At 40.4% G+C, this 23,630-nt stretch overlaps 1 protein-coding gene across 1 annotated transcript in view; it reads left to right on the forward strand.

Annotated features, from left to right (window-relative positions):
* Positions 1-23,630, forward strand: part of LOC126458230 (dynein beta chain, ciliary-like) — a 477,648-nt gene that overhangs the window by 292,391 nt on the left and 161,627 nt on the right. Inside the window, exons 20-22 of the mRNA XM_050095128.1 lie at positions 14,997-15,131; positions 15,249-15,511; positions 23,333-23,534. Coding sequence (XP_049951085.1) covers positions 14,997-15,131; positions 15,249-15,511; positions 23,333-23,534 — 600 coding nt within the window. The remainder of the gene's footprint in view (positions 1-14,996; positions 15,132-15,248; positions 15,512-23,332; positions 23,535-23,630) is intronic.

The raw sequence follows: 23,630 nt of genomic DNA on the forward strand, positions 1-23,630 counted from the left end.
TCCTTTTAGTTACTTCTTGGTCCTAGGTGATGGAAAATTCTTGATTGCCCTTCCCTTTTCTGCATCGGGTAAAATATCTTTGGAATCTAACATAAATCTGAGAAACTTAATCCTTTCAAGCCCAGAATGGGAATTCTGGAAACTGTCTGTGACTTCAGCTTGTTGAAACGTATCTAGCACCTTGCCTATAAGTTACCGATGTTCTTCCCTTATTGATGTGGCAATTAAAAGAGCAACAAACAGTGTCAAGCAGTTTTGTAGTGATGGCTCTAGAACATAGTCCAGTACCAAAATAAACATACCTGAACTCATATTAAGTCCAAACAGCATAACTTTAAATTGATAACTGCATCTGGCATATAAGAAGGTGGTGTATTTTCATGAAGACTGTCCCAGGCTTACTTGCAAGTAGGAACGGCACATACACTATGTGATCAAAAGTATTCAGACAACCCTAAAAACATACATTTTTCATATTAGGGCATTGTGCTGCCACCTACTTCAGGTACTCCATATCAGCAACCTCAGTAGTCATTAGACTTCACTAGAGAGCAGAATGGGGTGCTCCATGGAACTCACAGACTTTGAACGTGGTCAGGTGATTGGGTGTCACTTGTGTCATACGCCCGTACACAAGATTTCCACACTCCAAAACATCCCTAGGTCCACTGTTTCTGATGCGATAGTGTGGTGGATACATGGAGGGACACGTACAACACTAAAGCGTACAGGCTGTCGTCGTCTGTTGACTGACAAGAGACCGCCGATTGTTGAAGAGGGTCGTAATGTGTAATAGGCAGACATCTATCCAGACCATCACACAGGAATTCCAAACTACACCAGGATCCACTGCAAGTACTATGACAGTTAGGCAGGAGGTGAGAAAACTTGGATTTCATGGTCGAACAGCTGCTCGTAAGCCACACATCACGCTGGTAAATACCCAATGACACCTCGCCTGGTGTAAGAAGCATAGACATTGGATGATTAAACAGTGGAAAAACATAGTGTGGAGTGACGAATCATGGTACACAACACAATGTGGAGATCTGATTGCAGGGTGTGGGTATGGCAAATGCCCAGTGAACGTCATCTGCCAAAAGTAAAATTCGGAGGCAGTGGTGTTATGGTGTGGTCGTGATTTTCATAGAGGGGGCTTGCATAACTTGTTGTTTTGTGTGGACGATCACAGCACAGGCCTACGTTGCTGTTTTAAGCACCTGCTTGCTTCCCACTGTTGAAGATCAATTCAGGGATGGCAATTGCATCATTTAACACAATCGAGCACCTCTTCATAATGCATGGCCTGTGGTGGAGTGGTTACATGACAATAACATCCCTGTGATGGACTGGCCTGCACAGAGTCCTGATCTGAATCCTGCATAACACCTTTGGGATGTTTTGGAATGCCAACTTCGTGCTAGGCCTCACCGACCAACATCGATACCTCTTCTCAGTGCAGCACTCTGTGAAGAATGGGCTGCCATTCCCCAAGAAACCTTCCAGCACCTGATCGAATGTATGTCTATGAGAGTGGAAGCTGTCATGAAGGCTAAGGGTGGGCCAATGCTGTATTGAATTCCAGCATAAGGGATGGAGGGCACCACGGACTTGTAAGTCATTTTCAGCCATGTGTCCGGATACTTTTCATCGCGTAGTGTATCTATGCCAGTACTTTATACCATTGAACTTTTTAGATGACTGTGTCTATGGTTTCTGGGTGCATTGTAACGGGAACTGTGATAGTATTGATAACCTGGCATTGAGGACAAATCAGACCTTCCTGCTAGCTTTTGGTATGACTTGGAGCAAATTGCAGTATGAGCTGTTCGAAGGCTTGATTAAAGCAAGTTGCAGTGTGAGCTGTTCGAAGGCTTGATTACATCCCACACTATTGTTTTGTTTATCTCATCCTCCGCAGCTTGTTTCTGCTTCATTGGTATGGGATAGTAGATATTATGTGGGAATACTTCCAAATTACAGGTGTAGTGTGTAATAATACCAGATTTCTCTCAGAAAACTCTACAGCAATGGTTAAGTAAATTGGCTAATTTACTCTTCTGTTCATGGGTAAGATGATTTGGCTCTTGTAACTTCCTTTAGACTTTCTCTAATAAATTAACTTCCCAGTCTGCTAGTTCCGTTTCCTTTGGATTTTGTCGGCTGCTGGTCTCCATAATTCATTATCATTGGATGTATCGCCCTTCACTCCATGTGTAAAAGGTCTAGTTGTTTGTCAGTTCTGTCAGTCTTCATATTTAATTTTTCTGCTGAGAAGTCTAATTTACAGTCCTTCCCATGAATCTCATTCAATCCATCTACATCTACATCTACTTTTATACTCTGCAAGCCACCCAGCGGTGTGTGGCGGAGGGCACTTTACGTGCCACTGTCATTACCTCCCTTTTCTGTTCCAGTCGCATATGGTTTGCGGGAAGAACGACTGTCTGAAAGCCTCCGTGCATGCTCGAATCTCTCTAATTTTACATTCGTGATCTCCTTGGGAGGTATAAGTAGGGGGAAGCAATATATCCGATACCTCATCCAGAAATGCATCCTCTCGAAACCTGGCGAGCAAGCTACACCGCGATGCAGAGCATCTCTCTTGCAGAGTCTGCCACTTGAGTTTGCTAAACATCTCCATAATGCTATCATGGTTACCAAATAACCCTGTGACGAAACGCGCCGCTCTTCTTTGGCTCTTCTCTATCTCCTCCGTCAACCCGATCTGGTACAGATCCCACACTGAATGAGCAATACTCAAGTATAGGTCGAACGAGTGTTTTGTCAGCCACATCCTTTGTTGGTGGACTACATTTTCTAAGGACTCTCTCAATGAATCTCAACCTGGTACCCGCCTTACCAACAATTAATTTTATATGATCATTCCACTTCAAATTGTTCCGCACGCATACTCCCAGATATTTTACAGAAGTAACTGCTACCAGTGTTTGTTCCACTATCATATAATCATACAATAAAGGATCCTTCTTTCTATGTATTCGCAACACTTTACATTTGTCTATGTTAAGAGTCAGTTGCCACTCCCTGCAGCAAGTACCTATTTGCTGCAGATCTTCCTGGATTTCGCTACAATTTTCTAATGCTGCAACTTCTCTGTATACTACAGCATCATCCGTGAAAAGCCGCATGGAACTTCCGACACTATCTACTAGGTCATTTATATATATTGTGAAAAGCAATGGTCCCATAACACTCCCCTGTGGCACTCCAGAGGTTACTTTAACGTCTGTAGACATCTCTCCAGTGATAACAACATGCTGTGTTCTGTTTGCTAAAAACTCTTCATTCCAGCCACACTGCTGGTCTGGTATTCCGTAGGCTCTTACTTTGTTTATCAGGCGACAGTGCAGAACTGTATCGAACGCCTTCCGGAAGTCAGGGAAAATAGCATCTACCTGGGAGCCTGTATCTAATATTTTCTGGGTCTCATGAACAAATAAAGTGAGTTGGTGAGTTGGGTCTCACACGATCGCTGTTTCTGGAATCCATGTTGATTCCTACAGAGTAGATTCTGGGTTTCCAAAAACGACATGATACTCGAGCAAAAAACATGTTCTAAAATTCTACAACAGATCAATGTCAGAGATATAGGTCTATAGTTTTGCGCATCTGCTCGACGACCCTTCTTGAAGACTGGGACTACCTGTGCTCTTTTCCAATCATTTGGAACCTTCTGTTCCTCTAGAGCCTTGCGGTACACGGCTGTTAGAAGGGGGGCAAGTTCTTTCGCATACTCTGTGTAGAATCGAATTGGTATCCCGTCATGTCCAGTGGACTTTCCTCTGTTGAGTGATTCCAGTTGCTTTTCTATCCCTTGGACACTTATTTCGATGTCAGCCATTTTTTCGTTTGTGCGAGGATTTAGAGAAGGAACTGCAGTGCGGTCTTCCTCTGTGAAACAGCTTTGGAAAAAGGTGTTTAGTATTTCAGCTTTACGCTTGTCATCCTGTGTTTCAATGCCATCATCATCCCGGAGTGTCTGGATATGCTGTTTTGAGCCACTTACTGATTTAACGTAAGACCAGAACTTCCTTGGATTTTCTGTCAAGTCGGTACATAGAATTTTACTTACGAATTCACTGAACGCTTCACGCATAGCCCTCCTTATGCTAACTTTGACATCGTTTAGCTTCTGTTTGTCTGAGAGGTTTTGGCTGCGTTTAAACTTGGAGTGAAGCTCTCTTTGCTTTTGCAATAGTTTCCTAACTTTGTTGTTGAACCACGGTGGGTTTTTCCCGTCCCTCACAGGTTTACTCGGCACGTACCTGTCTAAAACGCATTTTACGATTGCCTTGAACTTTTTCCATAAATACTCAACATTGTCAGTGTCGGAACAGAAATTTTCGTTTTGACCTGTTAGGTAGTCTGATTGCCTTCTATTACTCTTGCTAAACAGATAAACCTTCCTCCCTTTTTTTATATTCCTATTAACTTCCATATTCAGGGATGCTGCAACAGCCTTATGATCACTGATTCCCTGTTCTGCACTTACAGAGCCGAAAAGTTCGGGTCTGTTTGTTATCAGTAGGTCCAAGATGTTATCTCCATGAGTCGGTTCTCTGTTTAATTGGTCGAGGTAATTTTCGGATAGTGCACTCAGTATAATGTCACTCGATGCTCTGTCCCCACCACCCGTCCTAAACATCTGAGTGTCCCAGCCCACCACCCGTCCTAAACATCTGAGTGTCCCAGTCTGTATCTGGTAAATTGAAATCTCCACCTAAGACTATAACATGCTGAGAAAATTTATGTGAAATGTATTCCAAATTTTCTCTCAGTTTGTTCTGCCACTAATGCTGCTGAGTCGGGAGGTCGGTAAAAGGAGACAATTATTAACCTAGCTCGGTTGTTGAGTGTAACCTCCACCCATAATAATTCACAGGAACTATCCACTTCTACTTCACTAGAGGATAAACTACTACTAACAGCGACAAACACGCCACCACCGGTTGCATGCAATCTATCCTTTCTAAACACCGTCTGTGCCTTTGTAAAAATTTTGGCAGAATTTATCTCTGGCTTCAGCCAGCTTTCTGTACCTATAACGATTTCAGCTTCGGTGCTTTCTATCAGCGCTTGAAGTTCCGGTACTTTACCAATGCAGCTTCGACAGTTTACAATTACAATACCGATTGCTGCTTGGTCCCCTCATGTCCTGACTTTGCCCTGCACCCATTGAGGCTGTTGCCCTTTCTGTACTTGCCCGAGGCCATCTAACCTAAAAAACTACCCAGTCCATGCCACACAACCCCTACTACCCATGTAGCCGCTTGCTACGTATAGTGGACTCCTGACCTATCCAGCGGAACCCGAAATCCCACCACCCTATGGCGCAAGTCCAGGAATCTGCAGCCCACACGGTCGCAGAACCGTCTCAGCCTCTGATACAGACCCTCCACTCGGCTCTGTACCAAAGGTCCGCAGTCAGTCCTGTCGACAATGCTGCAGATGGTGAGCTCTGCTTTCATCCCGCTAGCGAGACTGGCAGTCTTCACCAAATCAGATAGCCGCCGGAAGCCATAGAGAATTTCCTCCGATCCATAGCGACACACATCATTGGTGCCAACATGAGCGACGACCTACAGATGGGTGCACCCTGTACCCTTCATGGCATCCGGAAGGACCCTTTCCACATCTGGAATGACTCCCCCCGGTATGCACACAGAGTGCACATTGGTTTTCTTCCTCTCTCTTGCTGCCATATCCCTAAGGGGCCCCATTACGCGCCTGACGTTGGAGCTCCCAACTACCAGTAAGCCCACCCTCTGCGACCGTCCAGATCTTGCAGACTGAGGGCAACCTCTGGAACAGGACAAGCAGCCGTGTCCAGCCGAAGATCAGTATCAGCCTGAGACAGAGCCTGAAACCAGTTCATCAGACAAACTGGAGAGGCCTTCTGTTCAGCCCTCCGGAATGTCCTTTGCCCCCTGCCACACCTCGAGACGACCTCCCACTCTACCACAGGTGAGGGATCAGCCTCAATGTGGGCAGTATCCTGGGCAGCCACCGTTGTAGTCTGATCAGGGGATGTGTGGGACGAGCTGGCCGTCCCCGACAAACCCCCATCCGGACCCCCACAGTGATGCCCATTGGCAACAGCCTCAAGCTGTGTGACCGAAGTCAACACTGCCTGAAGCTCGGAGCGAAGGGATGCCAACTCAGCCTGCATCTGAACACAGCAGTTGCAGTCCCTATCCATGCTAAAAACTGTGGTGCAAAAAACGAACTAATCTACAGAGAGCACAAACAAATCGACATAAAATTTAAACGGTTATTAAAATACAACATTGCCTAGTAAATGCAGTAATGCTGCTACTAGCGCACTGCTGACACACTGCTCTGCAGTGGAAGGAGACTACGCGATTTTACACAATTCAGGTACTAAAATGCGATGCTACAACTCTCAAATACTATAATACACCCGAAATTTATGAATTAAACAATGCAAGTACCAAAAACATGCAAATAAATTAAGAATTGAACTATGTAACAAATAAGTGAGCTAGGAGTATGCGACTTTCTGCTGGCAGCTGCTTATCCAACAGCGGCAGGGAGCACCCAGTATACTACTGATGATGACCTTATTTATTTTTAGGAATGGTCAATTAAAAGCTACATTTTCCATTCTGGCAGGCAGCATCATCTGTAATTTTACTGGGTGGGCCCGACTGCTCACTGCACCAACTATCCAGCAGTTACTCACTAGATATGTTGGCAAATTCTTCATCTGCAATAGTTTACTGAAGAAAGTTCCTGTGATCACATTTACTGATGCACTGGTATCCAACATAATATTGTGAGGAATTCCTTCTGCCATGCCTTAACTGCAGAAATTGGTACCATTTTATATACCTTGTTGCATTCATTGACTTCTGCACAGAGTTCATCTGTAATCTTCAACCAGTTGTTGGTTCCCTCCAGTTCTGATGACTGTTCTGGGATCATGGCTCCAAATTATGGATAGAGTCCAATGTTGTTGATTCTGGTTTGTATTGTTATCATAAAATGAGTTAAACCTTCTCTCCGATTGATTGTTTCTCCCTTGATTTGGTTGGAGGCATGATCCATTGCCATTCTGTTTACTATTTTGTAACTATTTGGTCTGTTCCCATTGTAATTGTTATTATTATATGGATGATTGTTCTGGTTATATGCTCATCCTTTCAGATTGCTTGGACCTAGCGATTTTTTATTATTTTCCACATCTTGGGACTTAAAATAATCTTGAATTAAGTTTGTGGAATCAAGTATGGACATAAAGTCTTTTACACTTTCTTCATTCACATGTATAAGTTTCTGTCTTGATTTCAAATGGTAATTTGGCTTTCAATATCCTTAACAGATCTTTGTGCGTAATTGGTTCTTCCCAGTGTCATGCTTTGTTCATATATTTTTCAAAATTCTCCCTCAAATTACCTTTTCAGTATAAGAATGGCTCGGGATTAAGTACCTTCTTTTCGTAATCACTCCTGTACATCTCTTGTCGTGTATTTTGCAAGAATTTTTTCCACTAACTCTTTGTATGTTTCACAGACATCCATCATGTTAGTGGGCCAGAAAAAGTCACCGCCTTGGAAGTAGCCTGTGACATAACTAATTATTTAGATCTTGATCCATGCTCTTGGCAATACTCATCTGAAACCTCTTATAAAAAAAACCGGGTTTGCTGTCCTTTTATCTGATGGAAAAAAAAGAGCTGAAACTGGTGGTGTTTCAACGATTTCTCATCCATACTGTTTATACAATCTTTTGGAGTGAGAATGCCCTTGGAACTCCTCTAAGTCCTGCAACACATTTTCTTTCGACCAACTGAGCAATGTGACCTCTCCATTGAACAAAATCTGAACTGAGCTTTTCTTTAGCCTCCTTGATTTTTTGCTGCTTAAATTGATCATTTATTGGTAAATCAGTGACTGACAAATTTGATATAGCATCTTCTATGCGTCTCCTTACATAGCCCAGTCATCTAATTTTGTACAAAATCGGCCCTTATGCAACTAATGTCAAACAGGTGGATGTAGCTCTCAACAAAACCTGCAGAATTATAGCATGTTGCTTGAAATCCGCTCCAGTCAAATGGCTTTACCACCTCGCAGGAATAGCACCACCACCTGTTCGAAGAGAGATAGCTGCGAACAAGGAAAGAAAGGTAGTGTAACAGGACATTACCCATCCTCTGTCTGGGCATGAACCACATCCACAGTGACTGAAGTCATAGAAGAGTTTCCTTAGGACATCAGAGGAACTTAGAACCACTGCTGAAAAAACTAGGTTAATACTATGGTGGGCTATGACCTACCTTCCCCCTTGTTGGAAAAGGGCTGTTGAAGCTTTACCTTCAGGCCATGATGGGGAATGGACAACTTGGAAGTCCCTGAACAGACAGAGATCTGGATTTGGAAGATCAAAAGTTGACTTGGCAAGATTGGGTGGGGATACACTAATCCAAATGATATTCAGTATGCCTGTGGAGAAGAACAAACAGTTCGGCACATGCTTCGGTGTCGATTGTGCCCAGTCTCCTGTACAGAAGATTATTTTCAACAGAAAATGCACTGGAAGTGGCCAAGTTTTGGTCAAAAGTAATTAAATCATAACTGTGTAAAATATATGTACATGTACCTGTATATTTCTGACATGAGAATAATAATAATAATATGTGGCACTGTGGTCGACAATTGTGTGTGACCCTATTCTGTATCTGATACTATGGTCGACATTTCAGATTAGGACTTTGACATCTCAGATTGATTGGTAGCAAACAGTTTCAATTGAATTTCAGTGAATGGATCCATTATTATCTATGTTGATACCAATGAATCACCTACACCAGAAACCTCTGAAATTGATTGTATATATGATTCCTTGTCATGCAGTATTTTAAAAATTTTATAGTGAGTCATTACAATAACACAGGACCCTACTTCAAAATAAATAGTTCCCCTGTTAATGACACTTGACAAGTGTAAACTATATTCAGTACACATTTAATCATATGTGTACAAAATTTCACGTTTGGTGGAACACAGCACACTAATCTACTAAGCCTACTAATTATGAAGTTAAACAAAACTAACACTAATAGTAAGAGAGTGCCTGCAAACTGGTACAGGTGTACTTCAGTCAAAGAATAACAATAAGTGCTTGGCTGTTGCTTTTTCTGCTGCTGAAGGAAATTTGCTTGTGTTAGATGAAGCTGCTCTGGTTCCGTGATAGCACCTCTGCTCCCCAGTAATGCATGAAACAAATTACAAGACATGTATTAATTACAGTATGTAGAAAGTAATATAAAAGTGCATTCAAGGCAAAATAATCCTCCTCAATCATCAAAATTCCATCTTTCCCAAAGTCCTGTCATAGTCACCAATTCAGAAGATTTCTACTTCTGAATGACTATTAATTGAAATGCCTCGCTTAAATCTTCTGGGCTAATAGGCCCTGATGAATGTATAAAACATCCTCCCAACATTCCCTCTCCAACTGCAGGAGAAATCTTCAGAGGTAAAGTGGCAGTTCATCATTTTACCTCTGAAGTACGTCAACTGCAGTCAGAGAGGAAATCTTAGGAGACAGTGTTTTACATTGACGATCACCTAGTAGCTCAGAAGTTTTAAGTGATGTCGACACCAGCCATGAAAGCCTTCACTGTAAAATTGAAGTGCCTCTTCGAAATATGTATGAGCATTAATCAATTTGAAATGCAATCATTCAAAGGCAAGGCTAGGACTTAAATGTTAGTATATTGCTGTTTCCTGCTACTAGTGTGTGTGAGCATGAGTGCAGCAAGTGTGGTGTCAATGTGTCTGTGTGCTTCAATCAACCGCTAACTGTATCAGTGTGGGCCAGCCGCTGGAGGCCACCTGTGGGAGGTGTGCTCATGCTCCTCTGCACCATCTGCAGTGATTTGTGCCTATATATACTTGGAGTAGCACTGACTGACACTCTCTATGTTCTTCCGGCTTTTACTGCTCACATCAGTTGTTGTGTGTCTTGTTACATCTGGAGTCACAAGAGGCCTATTTCCATTATTGTTTATGGCTTTATTCATAAAAAAGATTTATGGATGAAGCCATATTTGTGTTACTTGGATCGCTTTTGTGTTTTACTTGGTTACTGCAAATACATTTAGAGCTCAGCAAATAACTGTTATTTGGTTTGAATAGAAAATGTCACTAGCAATAAAAATTCTCAATCAAAATACTGAATAAAAGTTTTTCTAGTAATTCATAGAGTGTGGAATGTTTGTTCCACGCATAATGATGCTGAATAGTAATTGCTTTCTTAGTGTGACAGTACAACATGATGCTGAAGATCTTGCAGAGCTTCAAAGAAATAATCTGGTAGCCTTAATCCTTTGAGGGTCAATGACACTGCAGCTAAAGTCTTCTTGAGTAATCTAAAACTTGAAATAGATTCAGCAAAGGACAATGACCAGCTGGAGACTAAGGGTGTGCTATGTAGCTTGTTCCTCATTGGCATGATTACTGATATCAGAAAGAATAAGATTAATCTTGAAAATAATCACTATGCCAGTGGAACATTTCTCAGTTTACAAAGCTGGTCCATGTGCAGGCTCTCATCGGTAATCAGTTTGTTTGGAATCCAGCTGTTCAGGCAGTATTCAGTGGTAAGGTCAGTGAAAAAGTCTATCTTAAATCATTTTGTACGAGGGCAGTTCAATAAGTAATGCAACACATTTTTTTTCTCGGCCAATTTTGGTTGAAAAAACGGGAAATTTCTTGTGGAATATTTTCAAACATTCCCGCTTCATTGACTTCCAACAGGTGGCAGTGCTGTACGGAGCTGTTAAAATGGCGTCTGTAACGGATGTCCGTTGCAAACAACGGGCAGTGATCGAGTTTCTTTTGACGGAAAACCAGGGCATCTCAGATATTCATAGGCGCTTGCAGAATGTCTACGGTGATCTGGCTGTGGAAAAAAGCACGGTGAGTCGTTGGGCAAAGCGTGTGTCATCATTGCCGCAAGGTCAAGCAAGACTGTCTGATCTCCCGCGTGCGGGCCGGCCGTGCACAGCTGTGACTCCTGCAATGGCGGAGCGTGCGAACACACTCGTTCGAGATGATCGACGGATCACCATCAAACAACTCAGTGCTCAACTTGACATCTCTGTTGGTAGTGCTGTCACAATTGTTGACCAGTTGGGATATTCAAAGGTTTGTTCCCGCTGGGTCCCTCGTTGTCTAACCGAACACCATAAAGAGCAAAGGAGAACCATCTGTGCGGAATTGCTTGCTCGTCATGTGGCTGAGGGTGACAATTTCTTGTCAAAGATTGTTACAGGCGATGAAACATGGGTTCATCACTTCAAACCTGAAACAAAACGGCAATCAATGGAGTGGCGCCACACCCACTCCCCTACCAAGAAAAAGTTTAAAGCCATACCCTCAGCCGGTAAAGTCATGGTTACAGTCTTCTGGGACGCTGAAGGGGTTATTCTGTTCGATGTCCTTCCCCATGGTCAAACGATCAACTCTGAAGTGTATTGTGCTACTCTTCAGAAATTGAAGAAACGACTTCAGCGTGTTCGTAGGCACAAAAATCTGAACGAACTTCTCCTTCTTCATGACAACGCAAGACCTCACACAAGTCTTCGCACCCGAGAGGAGCTCAAAAAACTTCAGTGGACTGTTCTTCCCCATGCACCCTACAGCCCCGATCTCGCACCGTCGGATTTCCATATGTTTGGCCCAATGAAGGACGCAATCTGTGGGAGGCACTATGCGGATGATGAAGAAGTTATTGATGCAGTACGACGTTGGCTCCGACATCGACCAGCGGAATGATACCGTGCAGGCATACAGGCCCTCATTTCAAGGTGGCGTATGGCCGTAGCATTGAATGGAGATTAAATTGAAAAACAGTGTTGTGTAGCTAAAAGATTGGGGAACAACCTGGTGTATTTCAATGCTGAATAAAACAACCCCTGTTTCAGAAAAAAAATGTGTTGCATTACTTATTGAACTGCCCTCGTATTTGTTGTGCAATACTCAGTGAATAACCAGGTTACGCTTTCTACACTTGATAACACTGTAGCCCTTAAAAAAACTTTGGAAAATCCAACATTAAATACGGTGGGAGGCCAACAATAAGAATCTTTAATTGCCTAGCTGACCAATACACATTTCTTAATCGATGACAGAAAGAGGAGGAGGGCTGGAGGTGCTGGGAGCAATCCTTTTTCTTACTATGATGAACAAGAATTTTTCAGTTTCAAGAATAGCATGGAGTGCTATGAACCTATAGGCTCTCACAGCTATTTGCTGCTCACTCACTAATGTATTAAAACTTTTTCCACAGTTGCTGTGGTGCATAAGATGCTGTAGTTCCATATAACATTAAATGTCATTACTCAAATTGCCCTTTTTATAAGAATTATGTAACATAATTAAAAAATTATGCATGTCTTTGTATTGGCATGACAAATGGTCTGTTACACAGTACACATGTCTCTTATGAAATGTCTGCACGATGCTGACGTCCTTTTCTGTCCAGCAGCATCCCTATGTCTAACCCTGGTAGAACATTTCTAGAACCAACTCGGATCTCGTCTCCATCCCCAGTGCTAGTATCCAGGATACCAAGGATCAGTTACAACAGTTGTTGGCCATTTTCCTTGAGGAGAGGATACAATAGCTTTAAGACAGCCTTACTAACTGAATTAGTGCATGCATACAAGCCACAGAAGGTACAACATTTTACTGATAAGTGGACTCATACTGGCAAATTCTTTGTAAATGCTACTCAATTTGTAATCACTGAAGTATTATCGTATACTCTCTCAACACATATTGAATTTCATTTTGTCCCCTCCTTCTCTTGTGGGTTTTGTCAAGCACTTACTTGCCTGTCTGATGTTCTATGATCTTGTCCTATAATTAATTTAATTGTCATTTCTTGCAGTCTGGAAGAATTTGACTTGCTTCAAAGTTTCTTCAGAGTACTAATTCAAAAACATTCTATTTACTGAAAGGGGCGCTAATTTGTGTGTGGGGAGATCAGTGTAAATCTTATGAGTGAAAGTAAGCTGAAAGATCAGTTCTTAAATCTCTTTTGTTGCTTTAACCTATTTTTTCACATTTGAACCTCAAATAACCATTACATAACATATTTTCAAATACAGGACTTACTGAAGTAGAAATTACAAATACATGTTAGGGTTATCTGACCACAGTGTTCTTGTCCTCAAGATCCTCTCAGTGCCATGGAAAGAAACAAAAGCATGTTGTATGTATAAAAGAAGTTTTTCTGTGGAAAATTGTATGAATTTTTCAAATATCGTAAGCAGTAAATCCTGGGCAAAAGTAATAGCCCAAACAAATACCTCTTCAACCTTCTTGGAAAATTTTAAGATGTGTATTCCAAAGAAGCTTTCAAAATCAGATTCCATGATAACACAAAGGCAAGTTCCTACAACACATCTGCCATTAAAAATTCTATTATAACTCTAAAAAGACTAATTTTTAAAATGAAAACATTAACAACTCCATGGTTTATAGAATATGTTAAGATTTGTGAAAGTCTGCATCAAAAAGTAATCACTAAGACAGAAGTTCTGACTGATGATAGCTTAATAAGGCAGTCTGATAAGAAAGAAAAGGCCATTTAGGGAATGTTGAAGACTGGAACACAGAAGAGATGTGAAGAGCAGGATATCATTCTCAAAAATTTGGAAAATGTTTATACTGAAAAAAGAAGATTTACCAAATTATTATAAACAGTTATTTTGTTAATACTGCAGTCACAGGGAATCTCCATGTGCTCTTATTTAAATCTCTGCCACCTGGGTGGCGAGTGTGCCACTGAGAATTATGTGAGTCTCTTTGTTGAACTGAAGAGGCCACTGACGAACATTACATTAAAAAAAGAAGTTTGCATTCAGTAAAATATAATGACATAACAATGACAATACACAATTTTTCATTGTGTGATATTTTTTGAATCTCTTCAGGGTGGACAGTTTCTGTATTCATTTCACTTAAATTGTTTACAGAAGAGTCACTGTCATCATCAGAATCATTGCTGTTCTTGTGTTCATTTAGACATTCCTCCCAAAGCTTTACAGTCACTTCCTCAGAAAGGATTCTGCGTGAAGAACTAGCCATTTTGCACCTACTAACTTGAATGTAATAATTACAACATTTCTTTCAAAACATCTGCTACAGTTTCACACCAGGTTAAAATAGGTTTCCCTAGATGGCAGTGCTACACAGCATTGGTGCCTAGAACAGTCAGATTTGAGATTATGGAAAGTCATATCGTATGAGGCTCAACATCAGAGCGGAAAATAAAATTCATAATGTTGAGTGCCACTCACCCTTGAAGGGGAAAGAGTTGATGCTACAATTTCATTAAGCTCAAAATTCACAAATCAAGAATAATTCAAATGTTGGAAAACTGTCCACATGTTTCCAAAGTTGCTTTGACTACACTGCAGAAGTTTCACAGGGATACCTTCACACATCCTCCATACAGTCCTCATCTGTCCTTATGTGATAGCCATATTTTTGGAACCCTGAAGAAAGACATTTGTAGCCATTGATTTGCCTTGAATGAAGAGGTGCCTGCCTGGGTACAATCACAGTTCCGTAGCCGACCAAAAACATTTCTCCATGAAGATATTGACCTTCTTGTCTAACAGTAGGGTTGTATTAATAGTTATAGTGATTACTTTTGAAATAATAAACAGTTTACTTACTTTTTTTCCACGTGTCTCGGTTTCATTCGAGTGCCTCTTGTAGTTAGGGACCACCCCACAGTAATCAGTAAACACTGCCGAAAAAATTACTTCAGGACAACAAAGTTGGATAAATTAGCCAATGGTTCATGTTCTTGTAATATTATTTAATGTAGGATGTGCAGATTATCATTAAGTCAGCTATTTGTTTGGATACTAGTAAATGCATTCCTTCACTGTGTTTTAAAACATGTTATTTGAGACTTTGTTTCTGCAGTCCTTGCATTTGACAATGGGAGGAGCCCCAGCAGGACCAGCTGGTACTGGGAAGACAGAGACCACAAAAGACCTAGGGAGGGCCATGGGTGTTATGGTATATGTGTTCAACTGCTCTGAACAGATGGATTACAAGGTAAGCTTATGAGAGAGTTTAAGAACCTATCATATTTCCTAGCAGTGGTAACAGATATTGTATATAATTGCGACTTAATTTGTTGTTTTACCTACTTTGCCTCCTGTGTCCATGCAGTCATGTGGCAACATCTACAAAGGCCTTGCACAAACTGGAGCTTGGGGATGTTTTGATGAATTCAACCGAATTTCAGTGGAAGTATTATCTGTAGTAGCAGTGCAGGTGAAATCCGTACTAGATGCCATAAAAGGCACCAAAAAAACTTTTAGCTTCATGGGCCAGGAAATAGCCCTTGTGCCAACAGTTGGCATGTTTGTCACCATGAATCCTGGATATGCTGGCAGGACAGAGCTACCTGAGAACCTGAAGGCATTGTTCAGGTATGTGTGTAATCATTATATCATACCATTTAAATAAGTTTCACGTATCAGGCACCTTCAAAAATTAAGGGCTGTTTGCATAAAAGAATGTTGGTAGCTCAGAATAAGATTACATTTATGAAGCAACAGAAGTCATTGTTTATATTCAGTACTGGTTTGAATGCAAGTAAAAACTGACAAAAATAACTACAAACATCATTGCTCCAGCTGGTCACAAATTGCATGATGTAATTTTATTTTTGTCTGTTCAAATTCATGAAGAGTTGTGTCCTGTTTATGGACTTGCCGTAATGGGTGATGGAAATATTGTTGAGTGTTGTTGAGACTTTCAAAGTGGTTTTAAAAATGTTCATGATGAAGAATGGAGTGGCTGGGCCTGTACCCAGACTTGAATCACCCAGAAAATGAACAATAACTGCAATATGACCAGTGAGTGATGATGATTTGTGCTCTGGCTGAACGCAACACTATTTACTCAGTTTTCATGGAAAAATTTGGTTATAGCAACTACTGTGCCAGTTGGGTGCCAAAATGCTTAAGATTCAGCGTTTGTGTTAGAAACCTTTCAGTCACCAATTCTACAGCACCAGCCTTGCACCCCATGACTGTTACCTCTTGTTACACTTGAAACAATGTTTTGATGTGCAATAGTTTCAGGATAACATGAACCTTAGGACTAACCTTGTCATTCTTAGGTAGAGAACTTCTATGGAGATGGATTGAAGAGTCTGATGCAACATTATGAAAATTACATAGAAGTGAATAACAAGTATGTAAAAAAGTGAAGTAGGTTTGTAGGAAACTAAAACATCCAGTAAAATCATTTTCTAATGAATATATAGGATATTTACAAATAACTAATTGGGTTTTGATGTCTTATAGCATCAAATACATAATGTCCACACAAGTGTACTAATAATGAAAGAAAAAAGCTTATTGTAAAGTTTTGTTTATGTCTTTGCTGGTTTCACTGTGAGTCACCTCTGAAATTTTCCAGGAAGCATTGGAAGATGATGGGTTTGCACCTTAACTTATTTTCAGTGATAAGAGGGATGTTCCAGATAAATGGTCAAGTGAATTGTCCCAACACCAGCACAGTTGGTATGACAAATCCCACTGTTGCAGTGGAGATTGAAAGAAATTCTCCAAAGGTGAATGTCTTCACTTCTGTTTCACGAAGCAAAGTGTACAGGCCCTACTTATTTCTGGGGAAAGCTGCGATGAGTACAACATACCTAAATGTGAAACATGACTACTTTTTTCCTAAACACGTAGCTGTTACCCAAGCTTCATATTCCAATGAAACAGAGTTCCACCTCATTGGTATAGAATAGTGTGCTGCTGTCTGAACTAGGAACTTCCAAACTGCTAGATTGGACACTGTCCTCAGGATGCTTTGGCACTTTTCAGGTTGCCCCATAATCTGCTGATTTTACAGTTTGTGATTTTTTCCTTTGGAGTTACTTGAAGACAATGTTTATGTACCACTTTCACCTGCAACATTCGCTGAACTCCAGGATTACATCACTCCTGTGCTGGTGTACATTGATAGGGACATGCTCCAATGTGTATCGGTTGAACTTGACTACTGCATACCGGTAGATGTTTGTTGTTGTAACATGAGGAGAGCACCTAGAAAATTTGTAAGAAACTTGAAAATGTACTTTCCATACAATGTATCATTCACTATTTTGTTTGTAATACGTTCTGAAATACCAATGTCCAGAACTCGATAAATCATTTGTAAACACTCTGTTTATAGGCACCAAATGGCACTTTTTTTTGGAATACTCTTCATAGAAAATGAAACAATGGAAAATCCAGGATGGAATAATGACAGTATTATGAAAAGAACACATTGTTATTCACCATATAGAGGAGATCTTGAGTTGCAAATAGGATCATCAAAAAGACAGCTAAATGTGAGCTTTCAGCCAAAAGGCTTTCTTCAAAAGTAGGCAACACAGCACATTGTAGGGCCTTCCCGGTTCGTTTGACGAACAGGTTTCGGGTGTTTTCTGTGGCTGACGATGTCTGTAAGCCAGATGTAGTCATCCACCGTGTTCCAGAGGAAGCTTCTCAGCCCGCAAGGTCTGGGCATTCACATAGGGTGGGTTTGCTGGTAGTTGGGAGCTCCAACATTAGGTGCATAATGGGGCTCCTTAGGAACATGGTTGCCAACGAGGGGAAGGAAGCCAGTGTGCACTCCGTGTGTACTGGGGGGAGTCATTCTGGATGTGGAAAGGGTGCTTCCGGATGCCATGAAGAGTGCAGGGCATGTGGTGACTCATGTCGGTACCAATGATGTGTGTCGCTTTGGATCGGAGGAGATTCTCTCTGTTTTCAGGCGGCTAGCAGAAATGGTAAAGACTGTCAGCCTTGCTTCTGAGATTAAGGCAGAGCTCACCATCTGCTGCATCGTCAATAGAACTTACTGTGGTCCTTTGGTGCAGAGCCGAGTGGAGGGTCTGAACCAGAGGCTCAGGCAGTTCTGTGACCGTGTAGGCTGCAGATTCCTGTGGAAGGGACTGGGTGTTGTTTAAGGTTAGAGGGTCTCAGGGAACCACAGAAAGGGCATCCATCCAAAAGGAGGCAGGTAAAACACAGTAAGGTTTGTAGAAATGATTGGTATTGTAGTTGTAAATGGTCATAGCTGTGTTGAGAAAGTACCAGGGCTCCAAGCCCTAATAGAAAGCACTGAAGCTCAAATAGTTATAGGTACAGAAAGCTGACTGAAGCCAGAAATAAGTTCAGCTGAAATTTTTTTAAATGATCTAACAGTGTTCAGAAAGGATAGATTAAATACAATTGATGATGGAGTATTTATTGCTGTCAGAAGTAGTTTGCCTTGTAGTTAAATTCAAGTAGATAGTTCCTGCAAAATAGTGTGGATAGATGTTATACCTGACAATCAGACTAAGCTATTAATTGGATCATTTTATGACCCCCCGACTCAGAAGGTATAGCTGCTGAACAGTTCAAAGAAAACTTGAGTCTCATTACAAATAGGTACCCCACTCATACAATTATAGTCGGTGGTGACTTCAATCTCCTCTCGATATGCTAGAAAAATTATACGTTTAAAGCTGGCAGCAGGCATAAAACAACATCGGAAATTGTACTGAATGCTTTCTCAGAAAATTCTTTTGAACAATTAGTTCATGAGCCCACTCGAGCCGTAAATAGTTGCGAAACCATACTTGACCTCTTAGCAACAAATAACCCTGGACAAATAGTGAGTATTGTGATGAATACAGGGCTTAGTGACCACAAGGCAGTTGCTGCTAGGCTGAATACCATAACACCTACAACCACCAAAAAGAAACGCAAAGTATATATATTTTAAAAAGCTGATAAAAGTGCTTTTAACACCTTTTAAGAGACAGTCTTGACTCATTCCGATCTGATGATGTAAGTGTAGAAAAGTATTGGAATGGTAAATGAAAAGCACCAGTTTGCTTTTGTTCTACAATATTTTTTAAAGAGATAGTATCGACAGCAGTTGAGAGATATATATACCACATAAATTAATAAGTGATGGCACTGATCCCGCATGGTTCACAAAATGGGCCAGATCGCTGTTGCAGAAGCAGCGAAAAAAGCATGCCAGATTTAAAAGAATGCAAAATCCCCAAGAGTGGCAAAATTTTGCAGAAGTTCGAAATATAGGACGTACTTCAAAGTGAAATGCTTTTAATAATTTCCACAATTAAATTCTGTCTCGTAATCTGGCAGAAAACCCAAAGACATTCTGGTCATACATAAAGGACACCTGTGGCAAGACACAATCAATACCTTCACTGAGCGATAACAACGCTGAAGTCACTGTTGACAGTGCCACTAAAGCAGAGTTACTAAACACTGTTTTCCAAAACTTCTTCACTAAAGAAGATGAAGTAAATATTCCTGAATTCCAGTCAAGAACAACTGCCAAGATGAGAAAACGTATTCCTGTTAGTGATTCTAAAATATATGCATTGATGGGAATTTTAATTCTAATGGGATTTTACCGGGACACCAATATTTCTTTATCTGATTTATGGTCAAATTTATTGGGAAGAGCAATTTATAGAGGAGCTATGGGTAAGACAAGAGCATATCAGCTATTGAAACTTCTTCGCTTCGATGATAAAGGCACCAGGTCAGAAAGACGTGTACGTGACAAATTTACGCCGCTGCGTGAAGTATTTGAAGTATTGAATGGAATATTCCCACGGTACTTCAGAAGTGGACCTGAGAATACAATTGATGAAGGTGGTGTCTTTTCAGAGGTCGTTGTCCTTTCAAAGTTTTCCTCAAAAACAAACCTGAAAAATATGGAATATTAGTCAGAATGCTTTGTAGTGCAACTGAACGATACATAATAAAAATGGAAGTATATGCTGGGAAAGACAGTAGTCCTGCCAGTGAACGAGGTCCTCTTGAGATTGTGAAGAGACTGGTGGAGCCAATAAAGAATACAGTCTACAATGTCACAACTGACCGCTTCTACACTTCTGTGGAGTTGGCGGACATTCTCTATGAAGACTACAAACTTCCATTGGTTGGGACGTTCAAATCAAACAGAAAACATGTACCGCAGGAACTTAAGACGACAGCAGGCAGAGAGCTGTATTCCTCCAAATTAGCATTCACAGACCCATCTTCTACGAAGCCGCCAGTAACAATGTCTCTTACATCACAAAGGAAAAACCAAAGAAAAATCTGTTGATGTTGTCTACACAACATCGTAATGCAGGAGTACATGTTTATACACCAAAAAATAAAACACACATAAACCTGTACTATAATTCCACTAAGGGAGGAGTGGATGCCGTAGCTCAAATGGTTAGGACATACTCTGCAAAAAGGGGTACGATAAGGTGGCCACTGTCAATGTTCTACAGCCTACTTGATATAGCTGCAGTTAACTCATGCACACTGTTCAAGATGAATGCGCCTAAATGGAATGAAGGGAAACCGAACGCCAGAAAACTGTATCTCCATGAATTAGGCCATGAACTTTTGAAATCATACATGGAAGAGCAAGCCATGGATTTGAAAGGACTCTAGTTGCCTATTATTTGTGCGATGGGAGCGATCCTAGGAAAGAAACTAGAGGTAAACAAAATTGTTGCAAATAAAGAACCAACTAGGAAAGCAAGGTGCTACTTATGCTTGAAGAATGCAAGTAACCGGAAAGCAAGATACATCATCACAAAAACCAAGTTAACATGTGGAAGCTGTGGGCGCCATCTGTGTAAGACTCATTCAGAATCAACCATTTTGTGTGCAGGAGGTAAATGTCATCTGTAAGTGAAAATATTCTCTCCAAGTGAAAAGTGTTTTCCGAGAGTTTTCAATGTACAATAACATGTATTTTAGCAAGTGTTTTCATTTCTGTTTTTTAAACTTTCTCTCAGTGACAAAGCTGTATTATTCAGTTAATAGATCAAAGAGTGAATAAAAACCTTAGAGAGCCGTTGTATTCAATTACAAACCTTCTTATCTTCTTTACACAAACTTTCATTGACCAAGATTTGACGATTCTTGGTTGTTATGTTCACCCTATGCGTGTTAAAAATTAAACTTCCAGTTATGTTGTCACTATTTCCTGGTAAACTAATATCTCAATGGAAACAGAATTATATAAAATAAATACATATTACAACAAATTACAAGATTAACAACTTTTTGTAACACGGGCAAAATTTGCCCTTGGTTGGTGCTCCGTGTAACCTAAAATACCTTGGTGTTTCTAAGGTTAATAAAGCCAAGACCTCTAGTCCAGATTGTATACCAGTCAGGTTCCTCTCAGAATATGCTGATACAATAGCTCCATATTTAGCAGTTATATACAACTTCTCGCTCACAGAAAGATCCGTACCTTAAGACTGGAAAATTGCTCAAGTCACACCAGTACCCAAAAAGGGAATTAGGAGTAATCCACTGAATTACCAGCCCATATCACTAACGTCGATTTGTGGTAGGGTTTTGGAACATATACTGTATTTGAACGTTATGAAGTACCTTGAAGAAAACAATTTATTGACACATAGTCAGCACGGATTCAGAAAATATAATTTTTGCGAAACACAACTGGCTCTTTTTACTCATGAAGTAATGAGTGCCATTGACAGGGGATGTCAAATTGACTCGATATTTTTAGATTTCCAGAAGGCTTTTGACACCATTCCTCACAAGCATCTTCTAACCAAAATGTGTGCCTATGGAACATAACCTCAGTTGTGCGACTGGATTCATGATTTCCTGTCAGAATGGTCACAGTTCGTAGTAATAGATTGAAGACCATCGAGTAAAACATCAGTAATATTCGGCATTCCACAAGGAAGTGTTATAGGCCCTCTATTGATCCTGATCTATATTAACAATGTAGGAGACAATCTGTGTAGCTGTCTTAGATTGTTTTCAGATGATGCTGTCATTTACCGTCTTGTAAAGTCATCAGATGACTAAAACTAATTGCAAAATGATTTAGATAAGATTTCTGTATGGTGCAAAAAGTGGCAGTTAACCCTGAATAAAGAATAGTGTGAAGTTATTCACATGAGTACTAAAAGAAATTCGCTAAATTTTGATTACGCGGTAAGTCACGCAAATCTGAAGGCTGTAAATTGAACTAAATACTTATGGACTACAATGACAAATAACCTAAATCCGAATGATCATATAGATAATGTTGTGGGTAGAGCAAACCAAAGACTGTGATTCATTTGCAGAACACTTAGAAGATGCAACAGCTAAAGAGACTGCTTACAACATGCTACTCTGCCCTGCTCTGGAGTATTGCTGTATAGTGTGAAATCTGCATCAGATGAAACCGATGGATGACATTGAAAAAGTAGAAAGAAGGGCAGCTCGTTTTGTATTATCACAAAATAGGGGAGGTAGTGCCACAGACATGATACGTGAATTGGAGTGGCAATCATTAAAACAAAGGTGTTTTTAATTGCTACGGGATCTTCTCATGAAATTTCAGTTACCAGTTTTCTCCTCTGATTGCGGAAACATTTTGTTGGCATCCACCTACATAGGGAGAAATGATCATCATGATAAAATAAGATAAATCAGGGCTCGCACAGAAAAATTTAAGTGCTCATTTTTCCCGCGCGCTGTTCAAGAGTGGTACAGTAGAGAGACAGCTTGAAGGTGATTAACTGAACCCTCTGTCAGGCACTTTATTGTGAATAGCAGAGTAATCAGGTAGATGTAATGTAGATGTAGATTCACGTAATGTTATAACCAATAAGAAGCATAACTTTGCTTTGTAATATACATTTGTGATTAGTAAGTTGTAATTGCCCCATTTTGAATCATCTTCTATTATGTGTGCTGTAAAACTCAACTGAGCAATTTTAAGCTTTACCTTCTATTTACAACAAATACAATTAGAAACAAGTTCTATTGCTTCACAGTAGTGATACTTCAAAGACATCCTCATTCACTAGGGGTAAGTGTTGGGAACAGTGCTTATCAGTGTACTGCTTGTTACTTACTGCTCTTTCTAACACTTCTACCTTCTTCTTTTTTCCATTTGTTCTCATGACAGGTGGGTCCCTACCATCCCAGAATGTGAGAGATCTGTCCTTCTTTTGTATTCTTGCTCAACCTACCCCTCTTTCCTCCCTGAGATGGGAACTATAGTTCTAAAAGTTAGGAAAAAATTTTTAACTTTTAAATGTACTGGAATTTCACCTTCTGAAGGTAAGTAATGTTCTGTTAGTCAGTTTGTCTGTAATTTTATATTTTGATATGGTTCAGAATGTGTTCATAATTTTTATGTACTTCAAAAATATTAATACCATAATTATAAAATTTCAGACCGTGTGCCATGGTGGTGCCTGATTTTGAGTTAATATGTGAAATAATGTTGGTAGCTGAAGGATTTCAAGAGGCTCGTATCTTGGCTCGGAAATTCATTACTTTATACACTCTTTGTAGAGAACTACTGTCTAAACAGGATCATTATGATTGGGGTTTAAGGGCCATCAAGTCTGTTCTTGTTGTGGCTGGCTCACTCAAGGTAACAGAAAGGAAATCTGTTAGCTACTTATGATCACTGTTAATTATTTTTAACTCTTCCTCAAAGTGTTCATATTTTATGCACTTTGACACCTGG

This window comes from Schistocerca serialis, chromosome 2 (assembly GCF_023864345.2).
Source record: "Schistocerca serialis cubense isolate TAMUIC-IGC-003099 chromosome 2, iqSchSeri2.2, whole genome shotgun sequence".
Lineage (NCBI taxonomy): Eukaryota > Metazoa > Arthropoda > Insecta > Orthoptera > Acrididae > Schistocerca > Schistocerca serialis.